The sequence below is a fragment of the Anthonomus grandis genome, chromosome 18 (genome assembly GCF_022605725.1).
Source record: "Anthonomus grandis grandis chromosome 18, icAntGran1.3, whole genome shotgun sequence".
NCBI classification, from domain to species: Eukaryota; Metazoa; Arthropoda; class Insecta; order Coleoptera; family Curculionidae; genus Anthonomus; species Anthonomus grandis.
Genome location: NC_065563.1, coordinates 9,611,309 through 9,632,224, shown reverse-complemented (window position 1 = coordinate 9,632,224; position 20,916 = coordinate 9,611,309). Strand labels below are relative to the sequence as shown.

Sequence of the window (20,916 nt, the reverse complement as noted above, 5' to 3'; positions counted from 1 at the left end):
TCTTTGTGAGAGTCATAACCATCATGGTCCAAAATCTCTGGAAGTGCATTTCTAAAAATTAAATTAAAAGTTTACAATTTAAATATAAATTTGAAACTTTAAAACTTTACCTACATATTACTCGAAATATATCTGAAGAGAATAAAATATGGACTTAACCTCAGGTAAAAATGTAATTTTAACCCTATATTTATCCTTGTTTTAAGTAAAAAACCTAATTGGTTGACTTCTTAGACACATACTAATTCAATTTAATTTACCGGTTTGTTAAAGTTTGTAACAATTAGTTTTCCGTTTTTTGAAGGTGGTAGACAATGGTACAGTGAAAACATCTTGTCGAACTTGCATTGTCTTATTTATTTAGTGTACACAGTGTAACATGTGTTACATTAAATAAATAAGACAATGCAAGTTCGACAAGATGTTTTCAATTAGTTTTCCAATATGTTAAAAGAAAATTTAAAATCTTACCCTGCAATAATCTGGTTTGAAAAACTGTCATTGTCCTGTTTATGCCTCCTGTTACTGCTCAAAAGTTTTCTTCTAAAAAGAAGAAATAAGCGTATATAAAACAATTTAGTTTTTTAAATTAAGCCTTACTTTAAATCTGCAAGTTTGCAAAAATCTGCAAAGCAAAATTTTAGTAAAAAAAAAAACACTAATTATAACTTATATTTCATCACTCATAATAGCACCATGTTGAGACAAATTTTCTCATATTAATAAGTAACATAATTGTATGAGCATGTTTACATTGAGTATTCAATGTCTTTGCTATAACAAAGTTGTATGTGTCACATACAATTTTGTTATCGAGAAGTATTAAATATTATTAGGGTTAAGATAGTGTAAGTACCACATACCACTATGCAACCGTACAAGCGTATTATTTCTTGCTTACAACTTTGTAATTTTGGTTCCATACCTCAACACTTGTGAGATACAACATTGTTATTCTACAGAAAGCTAGTTTAACCGACATATAACTTTGTAGCGCTAATATCTAAGAAATGACAAAAATGCGACATACAACAGTATACCTCTGAGGTGACGAAATATTTACCTTGAATTCATGCTGAAAATGTCGTTCCTTTAGAGCATGTGGATTATCGGAGTCCCACAAATGATTGTTTTTCCATTTAAAAACACCTCGTCCAGTAAACGTCGCCTTATCGATGAATAGAAGGTCATTAAGAAATTCCTGGTTTTCGGATTGTTTATCTAGCATAAATTGAGCAAACTGTAGGCGAACTGGTAAATCTTGAGGTAGCAAATTTTGGACAGGAGTATAGTGTCCATATGGACGGAGATTCTCTTTCTTTAAAATTCTCCAGATAGACGATTGGCTTATTCCTGTTGCCGTACTTAACCGACGAGTACTGAGATCTGGATTTTCCAAAATACGATCTAAAACCTCTTCCTCATCATCGACGTTCATATTTTTTGGAGCACCATTTTAGAACGAAAACACTATGTTTCGCCTAGGCGGGTATAAATACGTCTGAACAGTTAATAATAATAATAATCTTTATTTAGCATAAATAGCTACATACAAAAACAACAAATTTCCCCAAAAATTAATAAAAATACATATAATATTGACAATAATGTTCATAAACCTAATTCAACAACATATTTAGTCAGCAAGAGTACCATATAAGTCACTGTTGGAATATTCATTATGACGTGGCATTTTCTTATTTTAGAATTTTTACTACAAATAATACACTCTTACTTAGTGACAGTAAAATTGTCATATAATTTCTTTACTTACTTTTCTTTAGGCTTAGGATTCTTTACGCTGAATGTTTAAAATGCAAATAACTTAAAAACTGATAGAGTTACATAAAATAAACAAGAGTACCTTTTTTATTCAAAATTGAACTGCCTTTTAGATTTTCTAGTCGTTTTAGCCATAACTGATTAGGCAAAAAAGATATGTTGTAATTTACCTAAGTAACAGGGTGTAACTAACGCGCTGCATAAATTAAGCTAAATTCACCACAAAATTCGTAGTTTTCATGTCAAAACACATAAAGACGCCAATTTTCAAGACGATACTGCTTAAAATCACAAAATGATTAAGAAATTTCAAACTAAAATTCCAGCTTTAAATACCCTGTATCTCGTAAACCTGCAACATTTGCATAAGACATGTTAAGCTTAATCGCCATATTTTGGTGTGTAATATCTCCAGTTCAGAGATTGCCCATTCTTAATGAATCACCTTGTATAGTGCGGCTCTTCATTGTCCTCCCCCTTCTCATATCTTTTGAATGCGTTTATAAAAAAAATTTGAAATTGGGTACACATCTCGCACTCCTTTTTTGGTCCCCAGCTCATTTTGCATTTAATTTTTCAGAGAGAATAGCCTCGGAACGGAAGCGGACACCGCGAAACTCCTGGGACTGCAGCGATTGTTACGCGAACACAACGAGATGAAAAAAGCCTTCAGGGAGGCCGCCGACTCGCAAAAGAAAATCGGCCGGGCGGACGTGGTTAACTCGAGGGACATCTGCACCACCATGGAGCGATTGTTCAAGTTGCCTCTGAACGGCCAAACGATCAGAAATCTGTTCGAAAGTCAGAAGAAGTCGATGTCCAAGGAGCACAAGTTTTCCGAGTATACGCACGCGAAATCCTTCGATCCCGCTGCGATTCAACCGACGCCGGTGCAGAAGGAGAATAAGAGCAATGCGTCCGCATCGAATCCGACATCGAAGTTTCAACGTAAGTAAAAGTTTTAAGCGAATTATTCTTTAGGTTTTTTCATGTCTAGCTATATTTTGATGAACGCATCGGCGAACCTTGGTTCATTTATATTTGTTTATTGGTACTTTTAGAGATAGTTTCGCAGGAACTCTATTGTGCCTTGGGAGCAATACAAATTATAATTTATTATATTGTCTAGCATGATGATGCTAGGTTAGTTTGGAAACGTGAACTATCTAACATCTCGTTAAATTAATCATAAAAATTCAAGGTTTATCTACTTTTCCAGATAAATTTGTATTCAGAATTCTCTGGAAACCCTATTTAGAGTCATCTAATTTAATCCATTTAAGGCAACACTTTCATTTTTAGCTTCTTTATTTTTCTTAATTAACTTAAACTGCTGTAAGTTTGATATTAAGAAAATTCAGTTCTTCCAAGCAGTTGTATTAGTAGTTCCTTCTCTGGATGATTCTCAGTTTGGAAATTTAAACCGTAAAACCCATCGTTAAATTAATCTGAAAAATTCGAATTCTTCTCAATATAATGCCAAGGAGTTCACCTTCATCCCTTCTCTGTAAACCTGTGTCATGGAGATCATACATATATCATGAAGGTTCTAGATTTAGTCGAAAAAAGGCTAGTGATTAAGATCTCCGTTTGAACTTGAAAAAATATCCAAAATAAACGTTTATTGGTATTTGTAGAAGGCGCCGGGCTATAGGCTAAGGATCAAATTGTCAGGAAACCTAATTTACTTATACCAAGCTGTGGATCATATTTTGGTGCTAAACTACCTTAAATCTTGGCTTTAACCTCAATATTAAAGAATTCACGTTTACTATGAATTGGCGCGAATGTGCCTGGAATAGTCGTTAACTTCCAAGACTGATTTTTATTTTTAAAAATTTTTTAAAAAATACGTGTTCAATGATTTTACGAGAAGAGTCCATGGTTCAATTTTCAAGCCTCTATGTCCCTTGGTTTCAGAGATATGAGAATTTTGCCTTTCAAGTATCGACATTTTCAGAAAAAAAAATCTCAACTTCCGGTGCAAATTTCCTTATCTTTAATTTTTTTTTCGAAAAATGCTGAAATAGGTGTCCAACGGTTTTTTGAGAAGAATCCATAATCCAATTTTCAAGTCTCTATCTCTAGAAGATATCGAATTTTAAAAAAAATTCAACTTCCAAGGCACATTTCTTCATTTTCAAAAAATTTTCTAGAAAAATGCTGAGATTGGTGTCTAACAATTTTATGAGAAGAATCCATGGTCTAATTTTCAACACTCTGGAAGACTTCTGTCTCTCTTGGTTGCAGAGATATGAGCATTTTGTCCCCAAGATAACGAATTTTAAAGAAAAAAAATCTCAATGTCCAAGGCAAATTTCCTTATTTTCAAAAAATTTTATGGAAAAATGCTGAGATACGTGTTCAATGACTTTACGAGAAGAATCCATGGTCCAATTTTCAAACCTCTATGTCTCTTGGTTTCAGAGATATGAGCATTTTTAGAAAAAAAAAATTCTCAACTTCCACTGGTTGCACTGGGCAAAGTTGCTGGGAATTTGTTTGGCATTTAAATAGTTTTGGTTTGGTCTGTTTGGTATTTCTGGGTTCATCGCACTCGTGTGTTTGTTTTTTCGAAGTGCGTTGGTTTTTCCTGTATTGTATTGCTGGACTGACCTGACTTCCCTGAAACTTGACCTTTGTTCTGCCACTGAACTGAGTAGGTGGTTGCACTGGGCCAGGCTACTGGGAATTTATTTGGCGTTTTAAATTACATTTATTATTATCTGCTGAATTGAGTAGGTAGATCAATAATTTTATGTAAATTTATGTATTAAGTTTTAAATCAATTTAATATTTTAATAGTACAGGATGTCTCGCAGTTTTAAGTGTTGTAAAAATAAGCTCTTTTTAAATTATATTTGTATAGTCTGCAACTCTGTTTTTCATCCAAGTTGTTTGGAAAGAATGACAGAAGTGGTAAAAATAGGAGTTTACAAAATTTTATGTTCAGAGCAATGTCAAAATAGTCACAATGAAAGAGAGAGTGAAAATAGGATTTATGACGAAAAAATTAAACATTTGCTAAAGGAGCTGGAAGGAAAGGACAGGTATTTAGAGAGACTGCGTAGAAATAGTCAAGTATTTGAGGACGAGGTTTCACAGGCAGAAGCTAATTTTTCTTTGCATATTGCAACTTTAAATGAACAAAATAATGGGTTAAAGAATGAAATTCAGAATCTAAAAACTAAAGAGAAAGAAGTACAGCTACAAGTGGATTCATATACTAGGGTAAATGAGGAACTCTCAGAGAAGATAAAAGAGCTAAGTGATTTGATTAATACCATTAAAATGCTTGAAAAGGAAACTGAATATCACAAAAACAAGATTAAGAGTATGCAGACAGAGATTGAAAGCTTAAATTGTATTAATACGCACATGTTAACATCAATTAAAACTCTTGAAGCAGAGAAGGATATCCTGTCTCTAAATAGAAATGCTAGCAACTTAAAAGATTTGACGACTACAAATCTTCAATCAAAATCTACAAACTGCTTAGCCAAAGCGCATTTCAACCCACGAGCAAAATCAAATGTACTAATTTATGGTGATTCTAGTGCTAGAGGTTTCTCTTCTCTTCTCTCAGGTAACCTGAGCTCGTCATACAACACCTGTGGTTATGTGTTTAGTAATGTTACAGCCCAGACCTTATGTAATTATGCGTTACCGCTAATTGTTAATGATGTTGTTGTTGTCTTGATTTTTCTTGTACATTGCCATCTTTTTCCCAAATGAAATCCTTGCTATCAATGGGCAGGATAACTAATGTAATTGTTTGTATTAAATGCGATTTTAATAAGTGCTCAAAAAGCAGATATTACAATACAATTCATTTTATGAATTCTTTCATCTGTAACCGTAACTTTTCTGTGAGAATAATTACTGATGTCAGACAAAATTTTAGGTACTGTCACTCTGCCAAATCTATGTGCAAACTTTTATCTTTATATGTTAAAAATACATTTCTGTCATCCAAATTAGTATTAGCATATTTAGGTATTAGCAATAGTGGGATAATCAGGGATACACCCTTGATCGAAGGTAGGTCTTCGGTTACGCCTCAACTAGACCAATCTATAGACACCCTTGCTATTGGATCTTCTTTTTTAATAGAAACTCCCACCATAATCAAGTTTCCCTAGCATTTCTTAATGTTCAATCTGTGCGTTCAAAATTTAGCGAATTGGAACTATTTTTAGAATCGGTTAACTTTCCTAGTGTGTTAATTCTTGTTGAGGTCTGACGAGCCTATTGATATCCCTGGTTATGTACTAATTTCCAAATTTTCACTAATTTAGATTTGTTTTTAGAAAAGTTGGAGATCCTCTTAAGTGAAATTTCGGTTAATGCGATGTTGATTCTGACTGGCGATCTTAATGTAAATTTTTTAGACAAATCGAATGCTTTTTAATCTGTTAAACTCATTTAATTTTAAGATGCACGTGGATCAGCCAACCCGGATTTCAGCATTTTCTGCCTCACTGATAGATTACTTCTGCACGAATTTTAACCAACACGAAAATCAGTGTACAACAATCAATGCCGGTTTATCTGACCATGAGGCAATAGTGGGATTAGTAAAGCTTAATAGTGCAGCTAATGAGAATAAGTTTGGACGCGATAGACTTTATACTAGAGCTAATTTCCGCAAATTCTCCTTGCTTTGCAATATGTCAAGTTGGAATAATGTATTGACTACTGTTAACCCACTGCATAGCTTTCATCAAATAGTATTAAATACTTTTAACACTGCTTTTCCTGTTGTCAATATTAAGAAACGAAATAGAAAACCTTGGTATACTAAGGGTTTACGAGTATCTGGGAAAAATATGCGCTCTCTTTTTTACATTAGGAAATACGCTATGAACAATGCAATATTTTTAAATTATTATAACAGATACCGCAAGATTTACAGAAACTCAATCAAAATGGCTAAGTGGACCTACTTTCAAAGGAGGATAAATAATTCCTCCAACAGAGCAAAAGAGTCTTGGAAGATTTTAAATGAGCTAAGGGGCAAAAATAATGTCTTGGTTATTCCAAGTACCTTAGATTCCAACGTCCTCAATTCCTTCTACTGTGATATTGCTAGTAACCTTGCAGCCAATCTCTCACAAAAAATAGATCCCGGGAGCTATCTCAGCAATGTGGTAGTAGCCGAATCTTTCTTTTTTGCCCCCACAAGTGTAGAAGAGCTTAAACAGTTAATGGTTAATATTAAGAATAAGAGTTCATCAAGTTGGGATGGGCTTTCTCTTAAAATATTTTCTACTTTACCTCTTGTTGCTTTGCAAGTCTTGGCCGAGTCAATTAACTTTTAATTTATGGAGTTTTCCCAGAGTGCTTAAAAAGAGCAATTTGAGATTGTTCCTCTTTACGAGGGTGGCGATCGGGACTGTCCTTCTAACTTTAGACCTATAGCGTTATTGCCTACTTTAGCCAAGATAGTGGAACGGCTCGTTAAGGTGAGGATGGTTTCATTTTTAAATAGGTTTGGCCTATTGAGTCTTCAGCAGTTTGGCTTTCGTGAGTCTGTCAGCACAAATGATGCTATCTTTAGCTTTCTAGAGCACCTGTACAACCGACTGAACGTTGGTAAAGTTGCAGCAGCGGTATTCTGTGACTTGTCCAAGGCATTTGACTGCGTGAGTCACAGAGTGCTGCTGATGAAACTGGAGCTCTATGGTTTCAGAGGAACTGCCCTTGAGTGGTTTCGTTCCTACTTATCAAATCGTGTCCAGGCTGTCAAATTTAATGGTGGTATCTCTAAGGAACTTAATATAAATGTGGGAGTTCCGAAGGATCAGTACTTGGTCCTTTACTTTTTCTCATTTATGTGAACGATCTGCCACAACTGCAGGTAACTGGCAAATTTACATTGTTTGCCGATGATACCACCACCCTCTGGCACGACTCTGATGTTTCTCAAATGGAGGCCAATATACGTGCAGATTTGTTAAAAATAAAAGACTGGTATGATGCAAATTTTTTGACATTTAATGTTTCCAAAACAAATGTCCTTAATTTTAAATGTAATACAAATGATATTTGTTTGAATAATGAAGCCATCACCATGCCACCGTTCAGTAAGTTTTTGGGTCTTTCCATAGACAAGTTCCTTAAATTTGAAGACCATATTGTGAATGTATGTAGAAAAGTCTCATCAGGCTGCTACGCCCTAAGGGTTATTGCCACCAGTCTTAATTTCTCCATCGCCAGATCTGCATACTTCGCGATTATCGAGTCGCACCTTCGATATGGAATTTGCTTTTGGGGTTCATGTTCAAATTCACTTTTTAGTTCAGTGTTTGTACTCCAGAAAAGGGCCATCAGATATCTATGTGGGGCCAAGCCTCGTGACTCATGTCGCCCGCTTTTTGTAAGTCATAATATTTTAACCCTGTGTTGTATCTTTATTTTGGAAACAGTTTGCTTAGTTTTTAGAAAATATAAATAGGAACTCCACTTAGGAGGCCACTATAATACGCGACAAAATTATTTGTTGAGGCTACAAGGTTAAATTTTTTAATGATTAGCATTTAAGTATTTTTCAAAGTTTTATATAATTTTATTTTATTTTAAATTAGTTTCTCGTTTTTATTCATTTAATGTACAGTCTATTGGCTTTGTCTACAACTTCTATGTTCATATTGACAATAAAGCATTTTTAAGTTTGAGTTCAATGCAAATTTCCTTATCTTTAAATGTTTTTTCGAAAAATGCTGAAATAGGTGTTCAACGATTTTTTGAGAAGAATCCATAATCCAATTTTCAAGTGTCTATCAAAAGTCTATAGTGAATTTTTAAAAAGAAAAAACTTCAACTTCCAAGGCAAATTTCTTCATTTAAAAAAAAAATCTAGAAAAATGCTGAGATTGGTGTCCAACGATTTTACGAGAAAGGTCCAATTTTTAAGACTCAAATAACCAATAACCTAATATCTCAATAACCATTGACCCTAGAAATTGTTTTAATTGTTGCTCTTTCTCTATTAAATCTATTATTACTTAGAGGAAATGAGACCAAGCAATGTACCAAGAAATGCATGCTAGCTATTTTATGTTGAAAACAATGGTTAGAGTCACTAGTTATGTCTCTAAAAGTATTTGTTTCTTTTCTATAAGTATCAAATTCTATTCATTCCTTCACATTTTCAATTGAAGTTCTATAAACCAAGTTTAAGGTGGCTCCACAGAAAAAAATCAAGCGGATATAGGTCGGGAGACCATGGGGGTTAAAATATTATAAATAAAGGTGTACATCTACGATTTTTCAAAATAAAATTGTTATTTAAAGAGAGAGCAATACGATTCCTAAATGGTATTTTGAATACAAAACATCACAGTAGTCGAGCAAAGAAAGAACTAGTAAATTACATAAATAATTTAGGGCACAAGAAGGGGTCAAAAGAAGTCTTAATTATCCAGAAAATTCCTATTTATTGGCTACCAGTTTCGTGACTTCCACATGTCACATCAGGCCAAGGACTAAAGTAAAAAGAAGACATTACAACTTTAAAATATAATAGAAAAAACAACGTTTTTCTGGCGGTACAAATTATGTTAGGTACTTACAATTATAAAATGAGATTTGTCAACATCATAAAATTAAAACACATAGAAACACAATGGACATTTATATTAGTGTACGTGGACAACACAAATATAATAAAAACTTTTAAAAAAATTACGCCCACATTAATATAAACAAATAAAAAACCCAAGATCAACACTGTACTATACGTGTATGTAGGTGTATATAATTTTCAATGTTAAAATCGTAAAAAACGGACGCCATATTAATTTATTCAAACAAACAATATCATTAACGACATCTATCTATTTACAAACCAATCATCAATTCGTGTATATAGGTTACTTACAGTACTATATATCACGTATCTGTACTCATAGATATAAATTGCCTAGACGCGCGATAGATAGCTCTATGGCTGTAGATCGTTTATAAATAATTATTAGTCAAATAAAGTTTTAATTAGGTTATTTTCTCCCATGTGAACTTGTATATTTAAGGAATTGTGATGGTCTTTCTTAAGTGATCTTTGAATTTCTAAGTACTCTAAGTTGTTCAAAAGGCGATTATCCTGTAAACGATGAATTATATTAAAATTACTATTAAAATCTGTACAATGTCCAGTTTCAATTATGTGTTTAGCAAAAAGAGATTCCGAATTGTGTTGTCTGATACATCTATTATGCTCTGCAAATCTGCTCTTAAAATTTCGTTTTGTTCTTCCGATGTAATAATGTCCACACTCACAGGAAAGTTTATATACACCCTTGCACGCTAAAATATCATCTTTATCTTTATTATTTAAAAAGAGATTACCCAATGTCTTCTGAGATTTAAAAGCAACTTTGATATTGTGTGAAGTTAAAAGTTTTTGTATTTTATAGGAAACAGGGCCATTAAATGTAAGAGTAACGAATTTTATAGGGTTTTGATCCCGGTCATCATTCTGAAGCGTGTTTAAATATACATTATGAGTTGAGTTAGGTTGAGGTATATCCGATTTATGTACCTTAACTAAACCATAAAGTTTGGGGATTGTGGTATAGTTCGCTGAGAGAGAACAACGAAGTTGTGGGCTAATTATTGAAGACGCAAATTTAAGAGCATTATTGACATTCTTGATAAAAGTTGGAAGTTTAGCAGATCGTTTCTTAATGTTATTGTTTTCTATAAAATTAAAAACCTTAGTATCATACTCGACTTTATTCAATACAACCACACAGTTTCCTTTTTCCTTAGAATATGGACAGGATTCTCCTTAATATACATAAATAATGTTTAATATTAATTGGTAAATGGTTTTTTAGACCATATAGTTTTTTTAGGTGTATATATGCAATTTTAAGCTTATTTTTAATATGAGTTTGAAAGGTAATACCACTATCAAAATACACGCCCAAATTTTTTGACCTCATGACTACTGGGAGCTGAACATTTCGAATCGGTGCATGAAAATTAGAAGAAACCTCCAAAGGTTTTAAGTATTTAATTTTAATTGGTGATCCTGTGATAATTTATCAATATTTTTAAATACTGATTAAACTGAAATTGAGCTATAATGATGAGGTGTAATTTTGAATGTTTTATACAAGATATCATGTCCTCAATATATAAAAAAATGAGCAGTTTACCCAAAATGGAATCTTGCGAGACATCCGTAGATCCAGTGTGATAACTTGATTTTTCAGATATCCAAATTCTTTATTAAGAACTATTTCAGCCCTTTCAGCCAAATAAGACCTAAAAAAATTGACTGCATCACCAGAAAACCCAAAATAATGATGTTTTGCTAATAGCGTTTCGTGACTTATAGTATCGAAGGCTCTACTAAGATCTAACAACCCAACATTTATTTTTTCATCAATTTTAATTTTAACTAACATTTTTTTGTCAATTTTATATTAAAAGGAGGACAAATTTGAAACTGAAGTTTATTTGCTATATTCGATCGATGGTATTGTAGCGTTTTTACAGTTTGTTTACTTTTGAATTAAAATACTCTATACACAAATATAGTCAAATTATTTATTACACACGTTATTTAGTCACGTCACACGTGTTTAGTGTGTAAACACAATGACTACTAGACTAGACTATAATACTATTTATTTCGATTTAAGCGTCGCAATATTCAGACTTGGAGATCTTCAACTCTTTGCAGTTGCCCGTAAACAATTGACAGCCAACTGGACAATTTCTAACGGATCCATGGACAATACCACCGCTTAATCTATAGAAAGTGAAATATTCTGCATAATCTATATAATATATAAATGTGAATGAGGAGTGTCAGCATCATGCCTAAACTGCGCACGGAATAATTAGTAAAAAAAACACGTTTTTTTGCCCAAAAAAAAATTATAGGTTATGGCTATCAATGCTTTATTATCATAAAATTTAAAATTTTGTCGACAAAGCTATTATTTAAATAAATCATACAAACAAAATATACACAAAGACAAAACAAAAAACTTAACAATTTTATAAATTATTTAGGTCACATTTCCTTAAAATCTATAAAATATATATACATTCACTTGTATACAACGTCTTCAAAAGGCAGTTGTTTACAAAAACATTATTAGCAAACTACTAATTTGTTTACATAATATACGAATATTATTTATGTACATTATCATAACAACATAAACAAATTTACCAGTGTTTAGGAAGCGCGTGCTTAAAATTACATAACATTAATTATTAAAAAAAAGTCGTTTACTGTGTATAAGGCTCTCTCCAGCAAGTATGATTTCAGAGCTTTCCGAAATTTGGAAAAAGTTGTTATTCATTTGATTTCAAATGGGAGATGATTGTGCATTTTTTTTGCATTGTAAAGAATGGATCGTTTAACTAGTTCTGATCGTGGGGTTGGTAGATAAAGATCGTACTCTGCGTTTCTAAGAGGATAATTGTGAGATGGCCTTTCTGACATATCTGATAAGTGCTTGCGGATTAGGCAGACGGATTCAAATATAAATAAGGAAGGAAGAGTTAGTACTTAAATTTTTTTTAAATATTCCTGGCAGTGAGTTCTGTAATTCAGTCTTAATGAATAGCGTATAGCTCTCTTTTGTAGCTTAAATATGCGTTCAAATTGAGTCGCACCACACGTACCCCAAAACGGAAGGGCATATCGGAGGTGCGACTCAAACAGGGCATAATAAACTCTTATAGCCGTTGCCAAACTTAGCTCCCTGGATACTAATCTCAGAGCAAAACATACAGAACTTAATTTTTTGGATAAGTAATCGATTTAAAGAGTTGTCTACCATCAGTCCCAAGAACTTTACGGAATCAACGACCTCCATTCTGTTATTATTAATTACAAAAGGTTGCAACGCACCGCTAAATGATAATACTCTAGTTTTTGAGACGTTAAGGCACAAGAGATTTGAATCGCACCACGATTTAATGGTGACTAGGTCACGAGATATGGTTCTACGAAGAGCCACCATATTTAAGTTGCTCCAAGAAAAACTAGTATTGTCCGCAAAGAGACAAATTTTACCATTTATGTCTAGATTAGCAATTATAAATCATTTATAAATAGAAGAAACAAAATAGGGCCTAGAACAGAGCCCTGAGGTACCCCGCATTCTATTGGCTTGCAGGAAGACGTCATCGAATCAACCCTAACAAACTGATTCCTATTGTTCAGGTATGACATGAACCACTCGAGAGGTGTTCCTCTAATTCCATCGTGCTGCAGTTTATTAATTAGGATATTATGGTTTACACAGTCAAAAGCTTTAGAGAAATCACAGAAAATTGTTGCTGTAGAGAGATGGCTGCTTAGGCTGGAGTATATATTATTAAAGAGGGACAACATAGCATCATTGGTGCACTTGTTACTTAAGAATCCGAACTGATGCGGGGTTATAATTTTATATTTAAGCAAAAAGGATAAAAGTCGTTTCTTTACCAGTCTTTCAATAATCTGCGATAATGTGGAGAAGTGCAATTGGGCGATAGTTCGAACATTGATCCTTCTCGCCCCCTTTATGTAAAGGAATAATAATTGCCGTCTTAAGGCAGCTTGGAAAGATTCCAATTTGAAGGACATATTAATCAAGTTGGTAAGATGGTTTAAAGTGATATCCGGGAGATTTGAAAACATTTTGAGCGTTAGACCATCAGCCCCAGATGAAGATTTGTTTTTAATGTCTTTTATTGTGCTGCGTAGTTCTTCTAATGCTATGGGTGTAAGAAAGAAATTATGTAAATTCTCATTAGCGAGATATAAGAGAGGATCGTGGGAAGGAGTTACGGTATTCATGAGATTTTTGGCTACATTTATAAAGTAGTTGTTTAAGTTATCCGGTGAAGTGGGGATTGTGATAGATGGAGAAGCCTTATCCCTTAATTCATTAACAATAGACCAAGTCTCCTTACCAACATTTGCAGAATTAGAAATCCTTTTATTGTAATAGAGGTCCTTGGCTGCCTTTATTGTTTTATGGTAAATTTTTTTGTACAACCTTACGTAATCATGGAAGAACACACTGTCTGAGAATTTTTTTAAGTGTGATAAGGAGCGTATATTTTTAGAAGACAAGCGTAAGCCTTTAGTAGACCATGGTTTTTTTTGTTTAATTTTGATGGGTCTAAGAGGAAATGAGTTGGATGCCAAATCAGACAGTGACTTTATAAATCGAGAAAACTCAGTGTTAAGTCCCAGTCCGTTCTTAGACATAGATTTTTGAAATTTAGGAAATTTTTTTCCCCAAAGATACGGCACATTTTGCGCGGGACTCTTTTATTTTTGTGATTTAGAGATAATTTAGTTAACACTGCTTCATGATCGGAGAAACCTGAGTTAAAGACAGTTAAATCAACGAGTTCCGGATCAAAGGTTGATACGACGTAGTCAATGATACTAGAGCTAGTTTTGGTTATTCTGGTTGGGGAGTTAATATGCATAACTATCCCAAATGAATCAAATATGGACTGAAGGGATTCCTTAGCAGCACACACACTGGAGAAGTCAATATTAAGATCGCCACACAAAATTAATTTGCTTATTAAGGGCAGGGATTCTAGCAAGCTTAATAATTTTTGGCAGAAAATTTGCACGCCCGCGTCAGGTGTTTTGTAAATACAAACTATATAAAGGTCAAGGGTATTATGATAGACGATGGAAAATTCGAATACTTTTTCAGATAATAAATTATCAAATTTTGTGACCGCGGAAAAATCGTTGTTAGTGGACATTATCATAGTACCCCCATGAGATAAATTACTTCTATTATATCTAGCTAAAGTGGTATAGTTTTTAATAAATACAGGCTCATCAGTCTTTAACCAATGTTCTGTTATGGCAACAATATGTGGAAAGTTTAGCTCTTCCAATAAAAGATGTAATTCGTCTGTTTTATGTCTTAAGGACTGAATGTTAATGAGGAATATATTAAGCTTGCTAACGTCCATTTTTTTATAGGGTGCTTGATCCTCTATTCGCGTCGTTTTATTTAAAAATTTTTTGACTTAGTTGGAGAAAAATAATTAGTTTGACCTTCTCTAATTTTCTGGAGCCGTAGGAGTCTTTCTGAAGAGAAGAAGGATCCAAAGGCGGAGAGGTCTGCTTCAATTTCAGCCGAACCAATACCATAGGCATTATGAAACCGACAGTATAATTTTCTCAGGGAGTCTATGTCAGTGGGAAGTCCTTCTGCGGCAAGCATTAGTTTAATGCTGGTTTTCGTGTGCCCTTCAAAGCTTGTACTCGCCGGCAGGTCGTGGAGGTATGCCAGGTAGAGCCTAAGTGATTTTAAAATTGAAGGGTCCCTCAGTCTGGCCAATAGGTAACGGCTATTCTCAGGATCAGAATTTTGGGACAGCCTCACTATTGGCGGAGTCAACGGATCCATAAAGGGCTCGTCTTCGCTCATCGTTTTTTTTCCTATTATTATTTTAGTGGGTTTCCGTGCAAGGGCCTTACTCGCAACGATTGCTTCCTTGTCTGAAGCAATTCTTAAAGATCTCTCTGGCGTAGCAGTGGCTTCTGGTGGTGGCTGAATCTTGGATGTTGGTGAATCTGGATGGGTTGAAGCATTCAATTTGTAGCCATCTACAATTCTACCTGCTGGCCACATAGTTGGGTCTTTTAAAGTTTTTAGGTGCTCCTTTTTTTGCACGGTTTAAAATTAAAAATTATGTTGATTCTTTTTTTTTTCCTAATTTTTTCCGATTTCATTTCATAAGAAGGTTAACCAAACTAGTAGTAGTCCTAGGGGATCACGCCCCTGAATTTATTTGCAATATTAAAAAAACACCCTCTATATTAAAACTGTTTTGCTATTCAAAGAAAAAAAAAACAGTTGGCTGTAAAGAATTTGATTGACTTCTACCTCTTTAGGCGGCCGTCAAAATATTCGGGGCGGCAACAGGGGCAGAGGACGCGGCAACTCCGCGCCGTCCCAAAACCGAAACTATCAAACGCCGAGGAGTCACTCGCCCCCGCCCCCACCTCCACCTTTACTCTCTTCTGCTGGTCCATACTCTCCTCCACCGCCTCCGGCCAATTATCAACCGCCGCCTCCGGCCAATTACCAACCACCGCCCCCGCCCCCAGCAGGTCAATATAACCCGCCAGGTAAGAAAACTTTATGTCTTTTTTAATTGGCTCAATATAATTAGTTAAGTTAATCAAACTGAAAATAAATTTCTTCATCATACACACAAAAAAATCTGTCGTTTTGTCAAAGACTTGTGCTTTGATTCAATGACTTCTTACATTCAGTATTCCTCAATTACAGTAGAGTTTTATCCAACTACAAGTCTAAATTTGGTAACTAATTATATCATATCTTGGATTCAATGACAAGATGTTATCGGATTTTAATGAAAGATTTAATTACAAGGTTTCATTGAATTAAACGGGTACTTTATAATTGATTTGAAAATACTTTTTTTTGCCTTAACTTTATGGTTCTTTTGTTACGATTGCATGTTGAATTGTTTTGATGAATTATAGTATGTATTTGAATTTTGTCTGATTCGTAATTGCCCCAATCTTAACTACAATTGGAAGAATTTAATACATTTTTTGTCAATTGTCAGAATAATTAATAATTTTGCAAAAATTGCTCATTAAAATTGAGGATATTAAAACTTATGATTGACATTATAGGTATCTGGATTCAAATCAATTACAATTGATTTTTTATCCGAAATATTTTATTAATTGGTGTGATCCTATACTAAATACAGAGTGATTTTTAATTTATACGCATAAACTTGGGAAATTATTGCTGATGACAAATAACTAAAAATTAAAAAATATGTTAGTTAAATATTTTTAGATTTTGAAATAATTTGTTTTTTGTTCACAAAAAATTATCAACTTTATCAGGGGGAATTTTGTTTATAAAGGGCAATTTTTTTATTCAGTGATGGATTTATCGATGTAAACCGTTAACATTTAAACCATTTTGATTATGTTAAAGTTGTAATCAATTGATTCCATCGCTGAAAAAAAAAACATCCATCATAAATAAAATTCCACCTCATAAAGTTCATATAAATTTTCGTAAAAACACAAATTATTTTAGAATCTAAATATTTTACCGTAATTTTTTCTTCATTATTAGTAATTATTTTTGTTATCAGCAATAACTTTTCAAGTTTATACATATAGGTTAATAATTACTCTGTAGGTATTTGAGTTAGTAAGAAAGAAATAAGTTCCACAAAGTTTCCAAAAGTACAACCTATAATCAGTTATGCTTTATTACAAATAAATATAAAACATGGCAAAAAAAACAAGACTTTCTCAATGTGACTAACAATGTGACTAAGCTAAAAAAGGTCAAAAAATTTTATTAGGGTATTACATATAAGTTATACAAAAATAGAAAAAAGAAAGAAAGAAAAGAAACAGAGACGAAACGTCATGTTTTATATCTATTTGTAATAAAGCATAACTGATTATAGACTATTATGTACACTTTAAAATTAAATAGAAACATCGCAAAGCTGAAATGAGAATTTAAAAAAAAAAATCAAATAGTTAACATAATAATTTATTTGTCAAAAAAAGGAAACCTGTGAATTCAGTTTCAAATCTTATAGACAATTTAAACATAAACTTTTGTCCCAAAAGTCAAAAAAATAAAAAACATTTTCCTTAATTTCCAAGACCACTAGGAAAACAGGAACAGGAAACAGACTAGAAATATACAAAACCAAATAAATTTATTCAATTATATAATATATATTATATTATAATAATATATAAATTTAAAAAACGTGAAAACTGCAACCATGTCTGACATTATGTATTACATACAGAGGTACTTACCTTCAAAGATAGGTATAAGCTCCTCTAAATCATGTTTTTTTTAAAACCCGTCCATCGTACTATAATTATTAATATTATGGATCTACAACACACAATTTAAATTAGCACGAACACAAATTAACATGCAGGCGCGGGGACAGTAATGCTGCTTTTTGAAACAAACAAGCCAAAATGACAAGTGACGACGCGACAGGACACCTCCACACAGGCACGCCGCACAGATTTACGCTATTTGGTAGATCTAAATTATATACCAATCTACGGGAGTACAAAGTAGTTGAGTTAACGACAAGGATCATTGAAGTTAATATAAGATGTTTTTGGCCCAATACTACTGGGTAATTCTCTGAACAATTTAGATATTGCATTAATAACATGGTGTATTGTGACAGTAATAGTTGTGTTTTTAAGAAAATAAATATATTTTAAATTAATTACTAAATAATGTGTTTGTAGCAAATGGTTTTAATTATCAAATAAATAGTATATTTTTTTCAATGAAAAGCATGATATATATTAAAATTACATAAATGCTTTCATTAAATTAATGCTTATATCAGTATTGGAGGGACACAATATATCATTAAATGGATACATAAAGTATTTAAAATTTAATTGCGTTGCTGTAATTATCTTGAACTTAAGGGTTAAATTGTTTGGATAACATGGAATTGAAACTATTATAAATATATTTAAAACAATGAAAAAACATCCAAATACTAACAAATAATTGGAAACACAACAGTATTTTTTTCTGTGTATAAACATATATACAGGGCGTGCCAACAAGGTGTACGGATAAGATAGCGCCTTAACTATACGAGGTAGAGCAAAAAGTTCTACAGCAAAGTTGTAGGGTTGACAAAAACCTACGAACTAAAAATATTTTTACGTATACTGGGTGTGTCACAAAAAAGTTACTATAAAATATGTTATTTTTTTTAAATGGTACGCCCTGTATATTATGGTACTAAAATGTGAGGCAAAAAGAGTACTTTACTTTGGTATAACGTTTTTAAAATTTCCATGCGGCGTTGCAACGTAATTAATTTTTTTATGTTCTTTTTTGCCTTTTAGAGGGTTCGTTTAAAAAATCATAATTAACTTAAAATTTATTCTGCGCCTATGAAACTAGTACCACAGTTAGTCTAGGGTACCTCCTCTAGGCTGACTATGATAATTTGTAATTTTTTAATACAGGGTGTTTTTAAAGAACTTTCAAACTTACTGAAATTAAATACGCAATATCTCAAATTTTTCAAACGGAACACCCTGTATATTTTTATTTAATTAAGTTTGTCCCTCAAATACCTTCATTTTTTATTTAATATATCCTATAGCTAAACCAAGTACTTTTTGAGATATTTTAACTTTTCTGTAAAATACTATGCATAAAACGGGTATTCTTAAAGTTTTGATCAAGATTGCTTAGAAAAAATTTTTTGAAGAATTAGAATTATTACTTTTCCTATTATTATTATTATTATTATTACATACTTGAAAAATTTACCAACACAATTATTCACCTAAATTGCTAAAAAAAACAGCAAAATTAAATTACATACTAGGTAGGTACTCACATATTTTTGTTACATCGTTACACTAATTTTAAATTTTAAAGATCAATTACAATTATTAAAAATTGCGTTCAATATGACCTCCTAAATTTTGTCTGCGAGCGTTTACCCTTTTCGAGAATGATTCATTAACCTTTTCCAACATAATTGGCGTGACTGTTTTAAAAATCTCCCGAATTTTATTTTTCATATTTTCACTTGTGGTAGGAGTTATTTCATAGACTTTTTCCTTCACATATCCCCACAAGAAAAAATCGGGTTTGGTCAAATCTGGGGACCTCAGAAACTTGTACAAAAGTAAGGCTATCTAAAGAAGCAACTTGCATTATTCTAATTTTGTATATGGACCATGTCCTGATGTTTCCAGTAGGTACAAACTAGAGATGAAACGGATATCCGGTAACTATCCGGTATACTAGACTAGAACAACTCAACCACATATTAAAAAAACCGCAAAGGGATTCTTAAAATTTACACCTAAAAATATTTTAAAAGTAAAAATACATATACCTAATAGTTAAAATTAAGAAGTGGTAAATTATGGTGAATAAAAACCAAATTTTCAGCGTTTGCCGGCAACAGGCGATTTCGCTTGTTTTCGTAAACCAAACCTGCTTCGGAAAACAGCCTCTCACTGAAAACACTGCTGCAAGGAGCTGAAAGGTATACTTTGGCAAACTTCATCAAATTGGGATATTCTTGTAAATTAGCCGACCACCAAGCGTACGAATCCCGGTTGTGATCAATTCGAACTGTCTTCAAAAAACCGTCAATCTCTCTTGCAATTGGATTTTTCGCTTGACTTTGATGACTTTGACTGTTATTTTCATTGAAACAATCCCAAAAGGTGTCGTGGGAATCGCGAGTCACATTGGCATCAGTTTCATTTCTGCTTTTTTTAGAAGGTGGTGGTGTGGATGATGGCGATGTATCACTGCTGCTGGAGTACCCGTCGCAAGTCATTTTTAAAAACTCTAACAAGATCTTTTGTCGCGCTCTTTCAGCTTCGAGAGTCCCTAAATAGTTTGAATCTGGGGTCAAAGAAAGTTGCAATAAGATAATTCGAACCTGTAGATAATTTCTAGAGAATTCTATTCTGATTTTAAGGCAGCTCTCATATGAGATAAATCAGTTGTTCGTTGCGCAGTCTCATCCTTGCATAGCTATTTTTTCAATGCTGCTAGATGCGGTATTACTTCGGTATTTCTTCGAGAGACCAGCACTTGTGATTTTAGTTATCTCTTCGAATGGCTTCAAAAGTTTGACACATTGTTCTACCAGACACCACTCATGAGTCGTTAAATTAGTCAGTGTGTCGTAATCGGCAACATAAAGGGATATAGCACGTTTTTGTTCTAACAAGCGTTCTGACATGTAAAACGTGGAATTCCACCTCGTGCTGATATCCTGCACTAATTGATGTTCGGGTAAACTCAACTCCTTTTGAATTACCAACAGTTTTTCTTGAGCTAACCCCGAATGATTAAAATGTGTAACGAGACGTCTGCCTTTGCTTATCATTTCGATTACTTCGGGCTGTATCTTTAATGACTCAGTAACAACCCTCTGAAGCGAATGAATAAAACATCTGGCAGAACTATGCTCTGCCATGCGAACATCTTTCACCATGTTTGCACCGCTGTCATGAACAAGTAAGTACGTGTATTCGAGCTGCAATAGCGTTGAGTTCATTTGCTTTGTTTTCCCCTGTGTGGGCTTCGG

General features: G+C 33.2%; 1 protein-coding gene across 1 annotated transcript in view; it reads left to right on the top strand.

Annotated features, from left to right (window-relative positions):
• LOC126747008 (uncharacterized) overlaps window positions 1-20,916 on the top strand; it is a 57,791-nt gene that overhangs the window by 19,186 nt on the left and 17,689 nt on the right. Inside the window, exons 9-10 of the mRNA XM_050455476.1 lie at window positions 2,363-2,730; window positions 15,674-15,910. Coding sequence (XP_050311433.1) covers window positions 2,363-2,730; window positions 15,674-15,910 — 605 coding nt within the window. The remainder of the gene's footprint in view (window positions 1-2,362; window positions 2,731-15,673; window positions 15,911-20,916) is intronic.